Genomic DNA, 16923 nt, shown 5'->3' on the forward strand with positions numbered 1-16923 from the left:
GAGTCAGAGAGTAGCAGCCAGCAGCAAAAATCCTACTGATTCGTCCTTTTCCATTTTTCTCAGGGAGCATTTAAAACAATTTCAGTACCATCACTTCTAGATTGGCTGAGTTCAGCTACCTCAGCACTAACCTAGGGCCTTTCTGGTCTTTACGTCAGAATCACACCATATATGTATTCACCCACAAAACCCATCAGGTAAAAGGCAAAACTAACTATAAAATAGTTAAGAGCATAAGTTTGTCAAAATGTATCTGTAATGTTACAAATTGAGAGCAAAGCTATTAAAAAAAAATGCTGAATCAATTTCACTTTCTCAAACACGCTGTAACTCTTCTACTCCTGTCACAAGGCAAACCTTTTATTATGTAGAAAATTACATATCCAGACCTAGATATAGCCAATGCTGAACTCCATTTTTCATGCAATTTTATGTATAAGTTTAAGAACATCCAGTACTGTGAAACAAAACAGGACTAAATGCTATCAAAACAGAAACTGCTCTCAGTGTCTCTTCACACAATTGATTGAGAAATTTGGGTTGTTGAAAAAGGTATAAAATGAGATACAAGCAAATTAAAGCTTCACATATCAGATATTAGATTGTACCTTCGGTTTCGTTACAACGTAAAACAATTTTGTAAACATTTTTTACAATAATTTTAACTGAAAAGGAATGCATGTCACAGTTTTATTTTTTAAAAATTAGAATTTTTGCAAACTACACAGTAGTTTCGTTTCTCCAAAATCCAGTTCTGATGTTTCCAGTGCTGTCTGCATTTAGCAAAGGGACATCTAGGCCACTGCCTTTCAGCAGTCCATTTTGACTAGCCAAATTAAGGCCATAAGATTTATGGTTCTCAAGTTCGACCACTATGGGCTGTTGCAGGCTGTCTTTACTACTACTGACTCCATCCTTTACTACATTTTGATTGCATTGTGTCAGTGTGTAACTGACATCACTATTATCAGGTTGGTTGTGGCTTTGATGGCGTTCTCTAAAGGCAGAGCGGGACCTCCTACTTCCATGATGACTCTCATGGTTACTGTGTCTACTCCTTGGCTGGCTATTGTGCACACTTCCTTCTACACTTGTAGGCACATCATATGCATACTCTCGTAACACAGTCAGCCTGCTGTGTCGATGAGTTTGGTGTGCCCTAGTCCGGTTTTTATGATGCCTGTTTACTTGTCCATTAGAACGGTACGGCACTTCGACAGGAGCCACATGCATCTTTAGATCATTGTCCATTGAATGTTCTGTAAGGCTGTTGTCAAGTTGCGTTGATATGTTACTTGCCAAAGGAACAATCTGGTTCTGTACTGCTGCAGCATGAAGATTAGTCAGTTTACATCCTGGAAATAGTTTGTTATTGCTCGATGCAGTCTTATTTGTACAAGAGGACTCTGCACTACTGTTGGTAAGTTTTGGGGTTTCTCTATTGGCATGACTTGAATCCATAGGCTGAACATTAACTTGCATGGAGTAAGTACTCCTCCCTGGACAGCATGTTGTCATCCAACATAGTCGTACATCTTCTCTGCCAATACAATGGTGAAGTATAAGAAATGCAGCTAGGCTCAAAGCTGTGGCTCCAAACAGACAGCTAAAAATAAGGTCCATAGGATAGTACTGGGAAACTGCTAGTGCACCAGATACCCACAGGGCAATATACATAAACAACGATAAACACGCACCAAGCAGTTGTGCTTGGAATGTGTGCTCATTCTCCAGTGCAGAGGAGGAAACTACAGAACAGTTTGCCTGTGATGTTGAGGTTGAATCATTAACATGAGACTCTCCATGGTCTGTGCTTGCCAGACGCTGATGTTCTTCTGCTGCTTCCTTTAGTTCATATTTCCGCTCTGGGTGCTGTTTAAGCTGCACAAATATGCTTAGAAAATAAATGCAGTTTACGAAGATGATAAAGCCCACAGGTCCATAAAATGCCCCTAAACTTGGTTCCCAAGCCATCCAACAGCTGCAAGACACAAACATGAAATATTATTCTGTTAGAATAGGAGTTCAGAGCAATTGAATTCAACTATACATCCCAATTTAGTAAAAGGATTTGGATAAACTCACAAAACAATGCACTGCCAAAAACGAACAAAATCTTAGTTTAAGATTTTCAAAGTGGAGAAATCCATTATTTTAAAACACAAAGTTCAGCAAAATCTGGCTTAAAATGATTTTGTTTTTCTGATCGACAACCACTACATGTGCCCCCCCCCCCGCCCCCACCGGCAACCGCAAGCAAAATAATCACACGGGAAGTTAAGTTACGTGTCAAAACATGATACATCTGTGGGCTTTGGAATGGAGGCAATCACGGTGACACTAATTCCTTATCTTTGCAGTCTATAATTCAGAATGGAGTCTTGAGGGGAGAGTTATTTTGTCTGTGAACAGACAGTACTGTACTTTTATCTGTTGAACAGTTTGTCAATTGCCAGAAACAGAGAAATGTATCAAAAATAGTACATGGCTGATTGATAATATGGGGAAGCAGTGAGAAAGTAACCCATTACAGACGCATTATATGGATTTTTTAATAATGGTAGTCAGGTATGTATGTGTGTGTATATGTGGAGCAGGAAGGGAGAGAGACAATCACATGGGAAAGATAATCTTATATATGCCAGCCACTCAGATGGGTCTACAAGTCTTCAAACTCAATCTCGTTTAAATGTTGCAATAAAATGCAAGATGTTGATTCCCCCTCTGGTCATAACCTAATCTCCCTTAGTTAGAGGGGTGGCAATAAGACTACAATTACATCCTACCATCAAACAACCAGCTTGTAATTGCTCAAACAGCTCTAGGTGTCAAAAAGATGTGACTTCATTCAAAGAATGATGATTATCATGTTAACAGTAGGCTATCTAGCACTTTATCTTTTAATATTTTATTTTTGCTTGCATTGCATTTGTTTGAAAATATCATATTTTTCCAGAATTAAAATGTTGATCTGACAGAATAAATTGCAAATTGTCACACATGACATTAAAAAATTGTTTTACTGCAAGGCTATAGAATAATGCATTTTAATTCTTCTCATATTAAGACGAATGAAGCCTCGATAAATCCTCAGCAACAGGCATAGTCTTTCTGTAAACGTTTAATGCTGAAATAGTGTGCACAGATTTTAAACGTGTTTCCCCAGTGTAAAATTGGTGTTGTGAATTGGCTAGAATAAAAGATTATACTGAAAATACTTAGCAGGTCAGACAGAAGCTGTGGAGAAGGAAACAGAGTTAACGTTTCAGGTTGAAGACTTTTTGTCAGAACTGGAAAAAGTTAAGAGATTTAACAGGTTTTAAGCAAGTACAGAGGCAGGGGAAGTAGGGAGGGTGAGAGGGACAAAAGGGAAGGTCTGTGATAGTGTGAAAAGGTAGCAACATTAGAACAGATACAACAGAGATGGAAAAACTGGGAGAATCAAAAAGAATGGCCTCTATTTTTATTTCAGATTTTGAGCATCTGGAGTATTTTGACGTGGATTAGCTGTCTATTTTAGAAATATCATCCAACTTTAATTTCTGTTGAAATAAATGGCCAAAGAAAATTGGGTGGTTTTTGTAATGGATGGTCAATCCACAATGCCAGTGTTATGCACAGTCAGCAAAATGAAAAATAGCCATGTTCACCTCCCCATTCATAAAACTATCATGATTTGTGCAGTATACATTGACCACCACTAGATGATGCAAGTTCCCCTTGTAAAAATTCTGAAGTATATTCAGACACAAAAATAAGTTTAAACATTAGCCAGGATAGTGCGTTGCCAGCAATTTTTGCATCAGAGCCTCACTCAATATCTACATGGACACCCTCCATATGCCATGTTGCACAAAATCATCCATACATACTTTCAAACTCTCTGGACTTGATAGGCTCTTCTCTGGCCTCTTAAACTCAATCATTCATAAATTCCAGCTCTTTTAACGCTCTGTGGCTTATATTGTACCACACATGAACTCCAGTTGCACATCACTTAATTCCTTGCTGGCCTACATTGTCTCCCAGTCCCCAGTACCTCAAATGAAATTCTAATCCTCATCTTTAAACCATCCCCCAAACCACCTTCCTATCTCACTAACCTACTCCACTGCTCCCCGCCCACCCGGCCACAACATTCCACCTAATCACTTCATTTGTTTCAACTCCAGTCTCTTTCTCTTGTGCATCTTCTTTCACTTCATCCCTCAATCACGGATCGTACCTTCAGCTCCCTAGGTCTCATTTCCCTGGAATTATCTGTGAACCACTTTGCCGGTTCATCTCACACTCTTCCTTCAAAATCCCCCTTTGAACAGCTTCCTCGACCAAATGTTTATTAACCCCTACTAATCTTTGGTGTGACATCCATTTTTCTTTATGCTACTGATGTTTTGGGGTATTTTTCTATTTTTTAGATATGCTTTGAGCAAGAATTCATTATTGCAGCAGTAGCCATGAGACAGTGAAAATCGTTGTTGACATTCCTCTCAAAAGCCAGATGAGTGGAGATGAATTATACCATCATACTCTCAGTCTGGTTAAAAAAAAAGCTAGCTCTTTTTGTGCTGAGGACAGAAAATGGGACCTTCCTGGTCTGTACATCTTAGTCCTAAACTAGGTAGTGCATGTACAACATTAAAGCAAACATGCAAATTCCAATAATAAAGCTTCTCAAATGTCAGTAGTAGCTTTATTACAATAATATTAATCACTATATTAAAAACACTTCTGTTTTTCCATCTATCATTTTATCTAACTTTATTTCTGTGTAATACAGGTACAGTGTCTTAAATCTGGCTATCTGAAAAGTGGATGCCCAAATACTGGGCATTTCAGCAAACTACCGTGCATGAATTTTATTTCTTATTTCATAAATAAAATGACTTACTGGTTTGTATGGCTAGGTGCTGCATTGGTGTGGTGGCGCGCCAGACTATATATTGGCTTCGCACTCTGTACTGTTCCTGCGCTCCAAATGGTCTGAGTGACCCGTGAACCCACCCGACCTGACTCGGCCCAATCTGCCCAAACCGACCTGGCCCAAACCACCCGACCCCAAAACCAGCAACATCCGAAATCCGGCATGGACTTGGTTCCAAGTTTGCTGGTTTTGAGATACTGCAGATGTGAATTCTATTCTATCTTCTGTACAATTTTTCCTTAAAATTGTATTTAAACATATTTTATAAGTTTCCCTGTGACTACTGTTCACTTTGGAGAGGAGAGCTAAATACAGAAAAGACATGATTGTTGAGAAACAACTATTTATATAGCATTCTTAGCTTAATAAAACAACCCAAGACGCTTCATAGGAGGTGTTATCAAACAAAATTTGACAACAAGACACATAAGATGATATTAGAGCAGAGGTAGGTTTTAGGGAATGTTTTGAAGGAGGAAAGAGAAGGAGGGAAACAAAGAGGTTTAGGGAGATAACTCCAGAGTTTAAGACCTTGGCAGCCGAAGGCACGGCTACCAACGGTGGTACGATTAAAATCAGGGATGTGCAAGAGGCCAGAACTGCTGTAGCACAAATTTCTCAGATGTGCAAGAGGCCAGAACTGCTGTAGCACAAATTTCTCAGAGGCTTGTAGGGCTGGAGGAGGCTGCAGAGGTAGAAAGGGGTGGTGGGGTGGTCATGGCCATGGAGAGATCTGAAAACAAGGATGAGAATTTTAAAATCAATATGGTGCTTAACTGGTAGCTAATGTAGGTCAGTGAGTCACAGGTGACGGGTGAACGGGTTAGGCGATGGCGTAGTGGTATTGTTACTGGACTGATAATCCAGAGACCCAGTGTAATGCTTTGGGGGCCTGGGTTCATATCCCACCATGGCAGATGGTGGAATTTGAATTCAATAAAAATTTGGAAATGAAAGTCCAATGATGACCATTCGTAGAAACTAATGTCCTTTAGGGAAGGAAATCTGGCATCCTCACCTCGTCTGGCCTACATGTGACTCCAGATCATCAGTAATGTGGCTGACTCTTAACTGCCCACCAAAATGTTCCAGCAAGCTACTCAGTTGTGCCAAACCACTACAAAGTCAATAAAAAGGAATGAAGGACATAGCTGCCGGACAGGGTCTGTGGCAGGTGGTGAGGTAACCACAAGAAACACAGTAAATGGTAGGGCATTGAGGAGTGTGGAGGAACAAAGGGATCTGGGAGTTCAGATACATAATTCCCTGAAAGTGGCGTCACAGGTAGACAAGGTTGTAAAGAAAGCTTTTGGCATACTGGTCTTCATAAATCAAAGTATTGAGTATAGGAGTTGGGATGTTATGGTGAGGTTGTATAAGACATTGGTGAGGCCAACTTTGGAGTATTGTGTTCAATTCTGGTCGCCTAACTACAGGAAGGATATCAGTAAGATTGAGAGAGTGCAGAGAAGATTTACTAGGATGTTGCCAGGTCTTAAGGAGTTGAGTTACAGGGAAAGATTAAACAGGTTAGGACTTTATACCTTGGAGCGTAGAAGAATGAGGGGAGATTTGATAGAAGTTTACAAAATTGTGAGGGGTATAGACAGAGTAAATGTGAGTAGGCTCTTTCCACTTAGATTAGGAGAAATAAACACGAGAGGACGTGGCTTTAGGGTGAAAGGGGAAAGGTTTAGGGGGAACATTAGGGGGAACTTCTTCACTCAGAGAGTGGTGAGAGTGTGGAACGAGCTACCATCTGACGTGGTAAATGCGGGCTCACTCTTAAGTTTTAAGAATAAATTAGATGGATACATGGGTGGGAGAGGTCTGGAGGGTTATGGACTAGGTGCAGGTCAAGGGGACTAGCGGAATAATATTTTGGCACAGACTAGAAGGGCCAAATGACCTGTTTTCTGTGCTGTAGTGTTCTATGGTTCTAAGAGGGGAAAACATACTCGACCTCATCCTCACCAACCTGCTTGCTGAAAGTGCATTTGTCCATGACAGTATCGGTAGGAGTGACTACAGCCCTTGTGAAGACAAAGTCCCGTCTTTACATTGCGGACACCCTACATCTTGTTGTGCTAAATGGGATTGATTTCGAACAGATCTAGCAACTCAAGATTGGGCAACTATGAGGCATTGTAGGCCATCAGCAGCAGCAGAATTGTACTCAACCACAATCTGTAACCTCATGGTCCAGCATATCCCCCACTCTACCATTACCACCAAGTCAGGGGATCAACCCTGGTTCAAAGAAGAGTCCAGGAGGGCATGCCAGGAGCACCACCAGACATACCTAAAAATGTGGTGTCAACTTGGTGAAGCTACAACACAGAGTCCTATGTTGTAGCTTCACCAAGTCCAAACAGCATAATCAGCAAGTGATAGAGCTAAGCAATCCAATGGATCAGATCTAAGCTCTGCAGTCCTGCCACATTCCGTCATGAATGGTGGCGGACAATGAAGCAACTCACTGGAGGAGGCAGCTCCACAAATATCCCCATCCTTAATGCTGGAGGAGCCCAGCACATTGGTGCAAAAGATAAGGCTGAAACATTGGCAATAATCGTCAGCCAGAAGTGCTAAGTGGATGATCCATCTGGGCCTCCTCCAGAGCCAGAAAATGACCATCTCCAACAAGAGAGAATCTAACCATTGCCCCTTGATGTTCAATGGCATTATCATCACTGAATCCTCCACTATCAACATCCTGGGGGTTACCAATGACCAGAAACTGGACTAGCCATATAAATGCTGTGGGTACAAGAGCAGGTCAGAGGCTAGCAATTGTGCGACGAGTAACTCACCTCCTGACCCCACAAAGCCTGTCCATCTTCTACAAGGCACAAGTCAGGAGTGTGATGGAATACTCTCCACTTGCCTAGATGAGTGCAGCTCCCACAACACTAAAGTAGCTCGGCACCATCCAGGACAAAGCAGCCCGCTTGATTGGTACCCCATCCACCAACATTCACACCCTCCACCACCAGCGTCAAACAGTAGCAGCAGTATGTATATTTTCTGCACTGCAGAAAATCACCAAGGTTCCTAAGGCAGCACCTTCCAAACCCACAACCGTTACTCAGAATTGATGAGCTGGAGTCTGAGCACTGGACGCTGTGGCACATCCGGGAGGGGGAGAGTTACCTGGACGCTTTGTATCAGGAGGCGGTCACACCCGGTAGATTAAGTACCTCAAGTCCAGTCAGTGGTCAGGGTCAGCAGGGTGTGACTGCAAGTGAGGCAGGTAGAGGGATCCTGTGTTCAGGAACAGAGGAGCCTCAGCTCTTGACCTTGTCCAACAGGTACGAGGTACTTGTTCCCTGTGTGGATGAGGAAGAGGGTTGTAGGGAGGATGAGCCAGCTGACCATGGTGCCGTGGCACAGGAGGCCATTCAAGAGGGGGGAGCAAAAAGACAAGTGGTAGTTGTAGGGGATTCTATAATTAGGGGAATTGATAGCTTCCTTTGTAAGCAGGATCGAGAGTCCCGCATGGTATGTGCCTACCCGGTGCCAGGGTGAGGGACATCTCTGACCGGCTTGAAATGATATTGAGAGAGGGAGGGGGAGGATCCAGTTGTTGTGGTCCACGACAGGACAAATAACATAGGTAAGACTAGGAAAGAGGACCTGTTTGGGGATTATCAGGAACTAGGAACTAAATTAAAGAACAGGTCCTCAAGGGTTATAATCTCCGGATTACTACCCGAGCCACGTGCAAATTGGCATAGGGACGCGAGAATAAGGGAAGTAAACATGTAGCTAAAGGAGTGGTGCGGGAAAGAGGGGTTCTATTTCGTGGGGCACTGGCATCAGTATTGGAACAGGAGGGATCTGTACCGTTGGGACGGTCTCCACCTGAACCGATCTGGGACCAATGTTCTAGCGAAAAAGGTAAATAGGGTGGTCAACAGGACTTTAAACTAGAAAGTCAGGGGGGAGGGAAGGGAAAAACTCTAAGTAGTATAACTAATGGGGAACAAAGCAGCAGGTTAGGGTGTGGGGGGGTGGATTCAACTTCATGGAAAATTATGAAAAAACTGAAAAGAAAGGAGAGCCCAGGAGAGGCTATTAAAGTCTCCAGAACACAAAATAGGACAGTGTTTGGAAAGGGCTAGGAATCTAACTTCAAGCACATCAGATAAAGGGACAACAATGAGAAAGGGTATGGGAAATACAGGACTGAAGGTGTTGTATCTGAATGCATGCAGTATACGAAATAAGGTAAAGGAGCTTGTGGCGCAGATTGAAATTGGCAGGTATGATGTGGTGGGCATTATGGAGACATGGCTGCAAGGGGATCAGGACTGGGAGCTAAATATCCAAGGATATACATCCTATCTAAAAGATAGGCAGGTTGGCAGAGGGGGTGGGGTTGCTTTGTCAGTAAGAAATGAAATTAAATTGATAGCAAGAAATGATGTCGGGTCAGATGATGTAGAATCTGTGTGGGTAGAGTTGAGGAACCACAAAGGTAAAAAAAAAGCATAATGGGAGTTATGTACAGGCCTCCGAACAGTAGTCAGGATGTGGGGGACAAGATACACCAGGAGATAGAAAAGGTGTGTAAGAAAGGCAAGGTTAGAGTGATCATGGGGGATTTCAATATGCAGGTAGACTGGGAAAATCAGGTTGGTAGTGGATCCCAAGAAAAGGAATTTGTGGAATGTCTACGAGATGTCTTTTTGGAGCAGCTTGTGGTGAAGCCCACTAGGGAACAGGCAATTCTAGATTTAGTGATGTGTAATGAGGCAGATTTGATAAGGGAGCTTAAGGTGAAGGAACCCTTAGGAGGAAGTGACCATAATATGATAGAATTTACACTGCAATTTGAGAGGAAAAAGCTGGAATCAGATGTAACGGTATTACAGTTGAATAAAGGCAACTACAGAGGCATGAGGGAGGAGCTGGCCAGAATTGACTGGGAGATGAGCCTAACAGGAAAGAAAGTGGAACAGCAATGGCAGGAGTTTCTGGGAGTAATTTGGGAGACACAGCAAAAATTCATCCCCAGGAAGAAGAAGCATACTAAAGGGAGGACGAGGCACCCATGGCTGACAAGGGAAATCAGGGGCAGCACAAAAGCTAAAGAGAAAGCATACAATGCGGCGAAGAGCAGTGGGAAAGCAGAGGATTGGGAAGCCTACAAAGACCAACAGAGGACAACTAAAAAAGTAAGGAGGGAGAAGATTAAATATGAGGGTAAACTAGCCAGTAATATAAAAGAAAATTGCAAGAGTTTTTTTTTTAGATATATAAAGGGTAAGAGAGAGGCAAATGTGGACATTGGGCTGCTGGAAAATGACGCTGGAGAAGTAGCAGTGGGGAACAAAGAAATGGCGGAAGAACTGAATAAGTACTTTGCGTCAGTCTTCACAGTGGAAGATACGAGTGACATCCCCAAAGTTCAAGAGAGTCGGGGGGCAGAGGTGAGTATGGTAGCCATTACCAAGGAGAAGGTGCTAGGAAAACTGAAAGGTCTGAAGGTGGATAAATCACCTGGACCAGATGGATTACACCCTAGAGTTCTGAAGGAGATAGCTGAAGAGATAGTGGAGGCGTTAGTGGTAATCTTTCAGGAATCATTGGAGTCAGGGAGGGTCCCAGAGGACTGGAAAATCGCTAATGTAACCCTCCTGTTTAAGAAGGGAGTGAGGCAAAAGACGGGAAATTACAGGGCGATTAGCTTGACCTTGGTCGTTGGTAAGATTTTAGAGTCCATTATTAAGGATGAGATTTCAGAATACTTGGAAGTGCATGGTAAAATCGGGCAAAGTCAGCATGGTTTCATCAAGGGGAGGTCATGCCTGACAAATCTGTTAGAATTCTTTGAAGAGGTAATGAGTAGGTTAGACAAAGGAGAGCCAATGGATGTTATCTACTTGGACTTGCAGAAGGCCTTTGACAAGGTGCCGCACAGGAGGCTGCTCAGTAAGATAAGAGCCCATGGTGTTAGAAGCAAGGTACTAGCATGGATAGAAGATTGGTTGTCTGGCAGGAGGCAGAGAGTGGGGATAAGGGGATCCTTCTCAGGACGGCGGCCGGTGACTAGTGGAGTTCCGCAGGGGTCAGTGTTGGGACCACAACTTTTCACTTTATACATTAATGATCTAGATGAAGGAACTGGGGGCATCCTGGCTAAGTTTTCAGATGATACAAAGAAAAGTGGAGGGACAGGTAGTATTGAGGAGGCAGGGAGGCTGCAGAAGGATTTGGACAGGTTAGGAGAATGGGCAAAGAAGTGGCAGATGGAATGCAACGTGGGGAAGTGTGAGGTCATGCACTTTGGTAGGAAGAATAGGGCATAGACTATTTTCTAAATGGGGAGATAATTCAGAAATCTGGAGTGCAAAGGGACTTGGGAGTCCTAGTCCAGGATTCTCTTAAGGTTAACTTGCAGGTTGAGTGGGTGGTTAGAAAGGCAAATGCAATGTTGTCATTTATTTCGAGAGGACTGGAATATAAAAGCAGGGATGTACTGCTGAGGCTTTATAAGGCTCTGGTCAGACCACATTTAGAATATTGTGAGCAATTTTGGGCCCTGTATCTCAGGAAGGATGTTCTGGCCCTGGAGAGGGTCCAGAGGAGGTTCATGAGAATGATCCCAGGAATGAAAGGCTTAACATATGAGGAACGTTTGAGGACTCTGGGTCTATACTCGATGGAGTTTAGAAGGATGAGGGGGGATCTGATTGAAACTTACAGAATACTGAAAGGCCTGGATAGAGTGGACATGGGGAAGATGTTTCTATTAGTAGGAGAGACTAGGACCTGAGGGCACAGCCTCAGAGTAAAGGGAAGACCTTTTAGAACAGAGAAGAGGAGAAACTTTTTTAGCCAGAGAGTGGTGAATCTATGGAATTCATTGCCACAGAAGGCTGTGGAGGCCAGGTCATTGAGTGTATTTAAGACGGAGATAGATAGGTTCTGGATCAGAGGGGATCAAAGGTTACAGGGAGAAGGCGGGAGAATGGGGTTGAGAAACTTATCAGCCATGATTGAATGGCGGAGCAGACTTGATGGGCCGAATGGCCTAATTTCTGCTCCTATGTCTTATGGTCTATGGTTTTCACCTAGAAGGACAAGGGCGGCAGACACATGGGAACTCCACCACCTGGAAGCTCCCCTCAGAGCCTCTCACCTTCCTGATTTGGAAATGTATCACCGTTCCTTCATCGTCACTGGATTAAAATCCACTAACGCCACTGTGGGTGCACCTACGCCACAGGGGCTGTGGAGGTTCAAGATAGCAGCTCACCACCAAGTTCTCAAGGGCAATTAGGGATGGGGAATAAATGTTGGCCGAGTCAGCGATGCCCATTTCGTATAATTGAACAAAGAAAAACAACAGGGCAGCAGTTTTGGATGGCCTTAGGTTTATGAGGCCAGAATATGGGAGACAAGTCAGGCGTGCAATGGGATAGTCAAGTTCAGAGATAACAGAAGTATGAATGAGAGCTTCAGCAGCAGATGAACTGAGACAGGTGTCGGTATATTTCAGGGCCAATTGTAATATGCAAATCAAATCCTAAATCAGTCGCAGGACCCCATACAATTCTGACTGACCAGTGGGTGAAGTGTGGTCGATGGACATTTCACCCACTGATATCAGGCTTTAAGCAGCATAACCAGCTCTCCTTAAAAGGACAGCCACAGGAAGCATAGAATCTATTTAAAAAAAAGTTGATTTTTGAGAGAGTTAATTTCAATGTTCAAGCCTTACTGAGTATATGAAATCCTTCCATCATTATTAGTAATATTTATCATGCAACTTATACACTTCTTTATTCATATTTAGAATTGCAAGCGGGAATTTATTATTGCCCATCCCTAGTTGCCATAAGTTCATGACCAGTCAACCATATCTTGTGGATTCAGAAGTGTGTCAAACTGGGTAAGGGAAGCAGATTCACTTCCCTTGAGAATCAGTGGGTTTTGATAGAACAGCAGCTTTCATGGTCACCCTTTCTAGGCCACAAATCCAGATTAACTGAATTCAATTTTAAGATCGCCATGATAGAATTTAAACTCATTACTTCTGAGTTGCTAGTCCGGTAAATAACCACAATAGAACATCCACGATATCAGAAACAAAATAAGCAGTTTCAGGTCTCTCCACACCTAGGTTTTAGTTTTAAAGTCATTGCTAATAAATTTGTCAAACATTCCAAAAGTTTCTTCAGAAGTAAAAAGCAGGTTCCAAAATAATGGAAGATATTGAATTCATCCCCAAATAGACTCCAGTAAGATATGCTCTGTTTGACACAGCATTTATCAACATCACCTTTCAAGAATTTTTTCACCTCTTCCCAACTCCATCTTGAACTCTATCCAACAATGTCTACTGAGAACAATCTAAAAAACGAGCAGAGTACTTACTATGGCGCATTTACTTTACTTCCATAGTTTTTAATATTAGCTGCAGCTGTAATGCCACAGACGATGATAGGAATTCCTCCACCAATGAGATAGAACCTAAAAAGACATAATCAAGAGGAAAGGTGTTAAACAACTGCAAGTCTGGTTTTCAAACATAACTGTTCACGATAGGTAAGGCTTTTTTAAACTAGTCAGTGATATAATAATGTTGGAAGAATTTCAAATATTGCTAGTAAGATTAGTAGTGCTTATCCATTGATTTTAGGTATTACCTGATTTTATCACATTATGGTAACATTTTAATTATTGCTCAACATATAATGAAATTCTCTGATCTCTGATAATTAAGCGAGTAATGGACATCAATGTTCCCTTTAAGCTGTGTAGGTTTGTGGTCATTGTAGCAATTGGGAATGTGCCATGCAGGGAACAAAGAGAACACGCACAAGAAACACTCCCTCAAAGATGTGCAAAGGTACGGCTGTACATCAATCTTAAAGGGGCCATGCAGTGCATCAAATTGGCCGCGCACAACAAACAGAAGTTGTAGGGAACATTAAGATAAAAGCAAAAAAACTGCGGATGCTGGAAATCCAAAACAAAAATAAAAATACCTGGAAAAACTCAGCAGGTCTGACAACATCTGCGGAGAGGAAGACAGTTAACGTTTCGAGTTTTTCCAGGTATTTTTATTTTTGTTTTGTAGGGAACATTGATGGACTTGCATTAATTTAATTTTCAACTAACTTGTAGCTCAATGTGTAGGCAGCATATTGCTTTACAATAGACTGATGCACATTGGAAAGGGATTACAATAATGAGAGACTGTTCAGTATGCAATTATTTAATATAAAGCACAAAAACAAGATGTTTGTCCCAAGAGGTCCAAGCTGGCATTAGCTCCATGCAAGCCTTCCCTGACCCCATTTCATCTAACTCTATCAAAGCCTTATATTTCTTTCTTCCCTATGTGTTTATCTAGATTCCCCTTATATGCATCAATACCTTTCACCTCAACCATTACTTATGATGGTGAGTTCCACATCCTCTGGGCGAAAAAGTTTCTCCTGAATTCCTTATTGGATTATTAGTATCCATTTTATATTAATGGCTCTTAGATTTAGTCTCCACAACAAGTACAGATTATTCTAATTCTTAAATAAATAGATTAGCATCAAAATAATTAGTATCTACATGTTTTACACTATTCGGTAACCAGTCAGTTTATTGTCTGCAGGGATGAAAAGAAGATACTGGAGATCTGAAATAAAAATAGGTAATGCTGAAATACAAGTTAGAATTGAAGATGATTCAAATTTAAAATGTTATTTTTTCTTCATTCCCTTTCAGAAGCTGATGAACCTGCCAGATATTTCCAGCATATTAAGTTTATTTTTAGATTTATTGTATGTTTCAGCCCCTCTTAACCTTGGGTTAGTTTATCCATCCTGCATTTAGTAATTTACTACAAAATTACATGTTTTCTTCTCAAATATTTCCTACTCTTTAATTAAATAATCAAAATTCTATATAATTCTACGTATATGGAATAGTTCCAAAATATTGTAATCTCCCTTTCCAATGTGCATCATCTAATATTGTACTTCTTTTAACAGAAGGAAAGTCTGAGCCATCTTTAAAACCAGTTTGAGGGTATCACAACAGATATCTTTGACTTCTGACCAGAATGTTAGTAGAATGACTCTAGCACTGCCATTGGTACTGACATAGGTCCGGAACATTATGCGACCTGGGCCTCATTAACATACCACTAAGAAATTGCGGAAAGTGCACGACATGGTTTTGGGAGGGCAGGAAATCATCGCTTTCTAATCCTAACCCTAGGCCAGCCTGTAGTCTAGGATAGGAAGGCCTTGAGTGGGCTAGCACTCCTGCTCCATTAGGATCCACCAAAAAAAAATTTTCTTGGACAAGTTTGACTGATCACGAGCAGTGTTTTCAGTTAATTTTTATTTTCAGAATTATTTTCTGAAAAGCAAAGTTGGTTAGGCCCCTCAAACACCTGGAACAAAGTCTGCATGCTCTGCAAAAACTGTATCAGAAAATTGCAATCAAGTCTTAGGAACAGTGTATGATTTTAATTTTCATATTTAAGCAGTCTGCCAGTTGATTCAGGTGGGCTCCCCAGAATGAATTCCACTACTGAATACAATATGCTACTGGTTCAGCCAAGTAAGTGACATCTCAGGTGCAGTGTGGAAACAATGTGACTAAGAGGAGAATTTATAGAAGTTTTATACTTAGATGTCAAACACACCATGAAGTTCTTTACAGGTGTTGATGGAGACACTGTTAATGCTTAAGGGAAGTAAATTTGGTCACATTATATAAAATTATGCATACTTAATTAATATTTAGCTACTTTTTGAAACAGGGATCATGAAAATACAGAAGTTTTGGAATTTGTGTAGAGCATTAAATATTGGCTTTAGTTTATAGTCTTCAAATTTTAGTTTATTTTAATTTTAAAATATTTTACAAAATAATACAAAAACAGTTTTAAAAGCTCCGCACATTATTGCTTTTAAAATCATGCACATCTCCTGGGATCAAACTGGTAAGTCTGAAAAAATAATTAGAACCACAAATGATAGTTGATAGACATCAAAAATTAACACTTTTACATTCAATGAGCAAGTGCTGTATTACCTTATTAATGAACTCTATATGCCAAGTATATGATATTTAAAAGTTTGTGGACTCCTTAGTACTCAGGCCCTTATTAATGCAAAACCCATTCCTATAAAAATATGTAACTGCATATTTTAAAAAAAAAAAATTCTCTCAATTACTTGCAGCCTGCATCATGTTTTGTTGATTTTTTTTCTTTTCATATTTTCTTCAAATCATTAGTTGTCAAATGATTCTAAATCTAATTTACAATTTTATTTTCCTCTACAATTTTACCCTATTCTCATCCATTGTTTCATTTGTCTTGATTGAGCTCAATATCTTCTAATATAGCTTTCCAACTGTTCCAAGAATGTGTTTTTCAGATGACGTAGAATCAAGACTGAACCTATCCACATGCATACACAGACACATACCTGATATCAAATGGTTCTCTTTGAAAAGTGCATTGCTTAAAACAGTCAAAGTAAGATCATAAGGTGAACTCCAAAAAACATTCTTGTCTGAAATGAATAAACTCAAGTGCAAAGTTAATGTGTCTTCCAACGATGAAAGCAACCCCTTGAAAAGGATTCTAGTGTAAAAAAAAATGAAGTCTTCAAACTTCTGTATGAAGAAGTACAAAATTCTGAAACCAATCATACATCAGAGCTTGTGAAATATGAACAAACTTTCTCACCTGAGCATTGGCCGAGGCGGGAGAGGGGGCTCTTCAGGATCCTGACATCTCTTTGCTTTCCTTGTCAACTGTTTTAAAATATTTCGTGCTGTAACACCAACCCACAGGATAGTGGCAAGGGTAGAATAGTGTAGAATTATCCCAACCTACAATTTTAAAACATCAACAGGTGAGGAATTATAGAAGTCTAGAATCTGGAAGTCTGTCATCATACAGTGGTATGCTATGATGATGAGTTTATGCTTTACTATTGATTTACAATACGTATTAAATGCGCTTCGTT

The 16923-nt window shown here is 40.9% G+C and overlaps 1 protein-coding gene across 1 annotated transcript in view; it reads right to left on the minus strand.

The window, feature by feature from the left end:
- Nucleotides 1–339: 339 nt before the first annotated feature.
- Nucleotides 340–16923, minus strand: part of adgra3 (adhesion G protein-coupled receptor A3) — a 250405-nt gene continuing 233821 nt past the window's right edge. Inside the window, exons 17-19 of the mRNA XM_078545705.1 lie at nucleotides 16641–16786; nucleotides 13310–13405; nucleotides 340–1981 (exon numbers count right to left, since the gene is read on the minus strand). Coding sequence (XP_078401831.1) covers nucleotides 721–1981; nucleotides 13310–13405; nucleotides 16641–16786 — 1503 coding nt within the window. The 3' untranslated portion in view covers nucleotides 340–720. The remainder of the gene's footprint in view (nucleotides 1982–13309; nucleotides 13406–16640; nucleotides 16787–16923) is intronic.

The sequence above is a fragment of the Cetorhinus maximus genome, chromosome 1 (assembly GCF_964194155.1).
Source record: "Cetorhinus maximus chromosome 1, sCetMax3.hap1.1, whole genome shotgun sequence".
Lineage (NCBI taxonomy): Eukaryota > Metazoa > Chordata > Chondrichthyes > Lamniformes > Cetorhinidae > Cetorhinus > Cetorhinus maximus.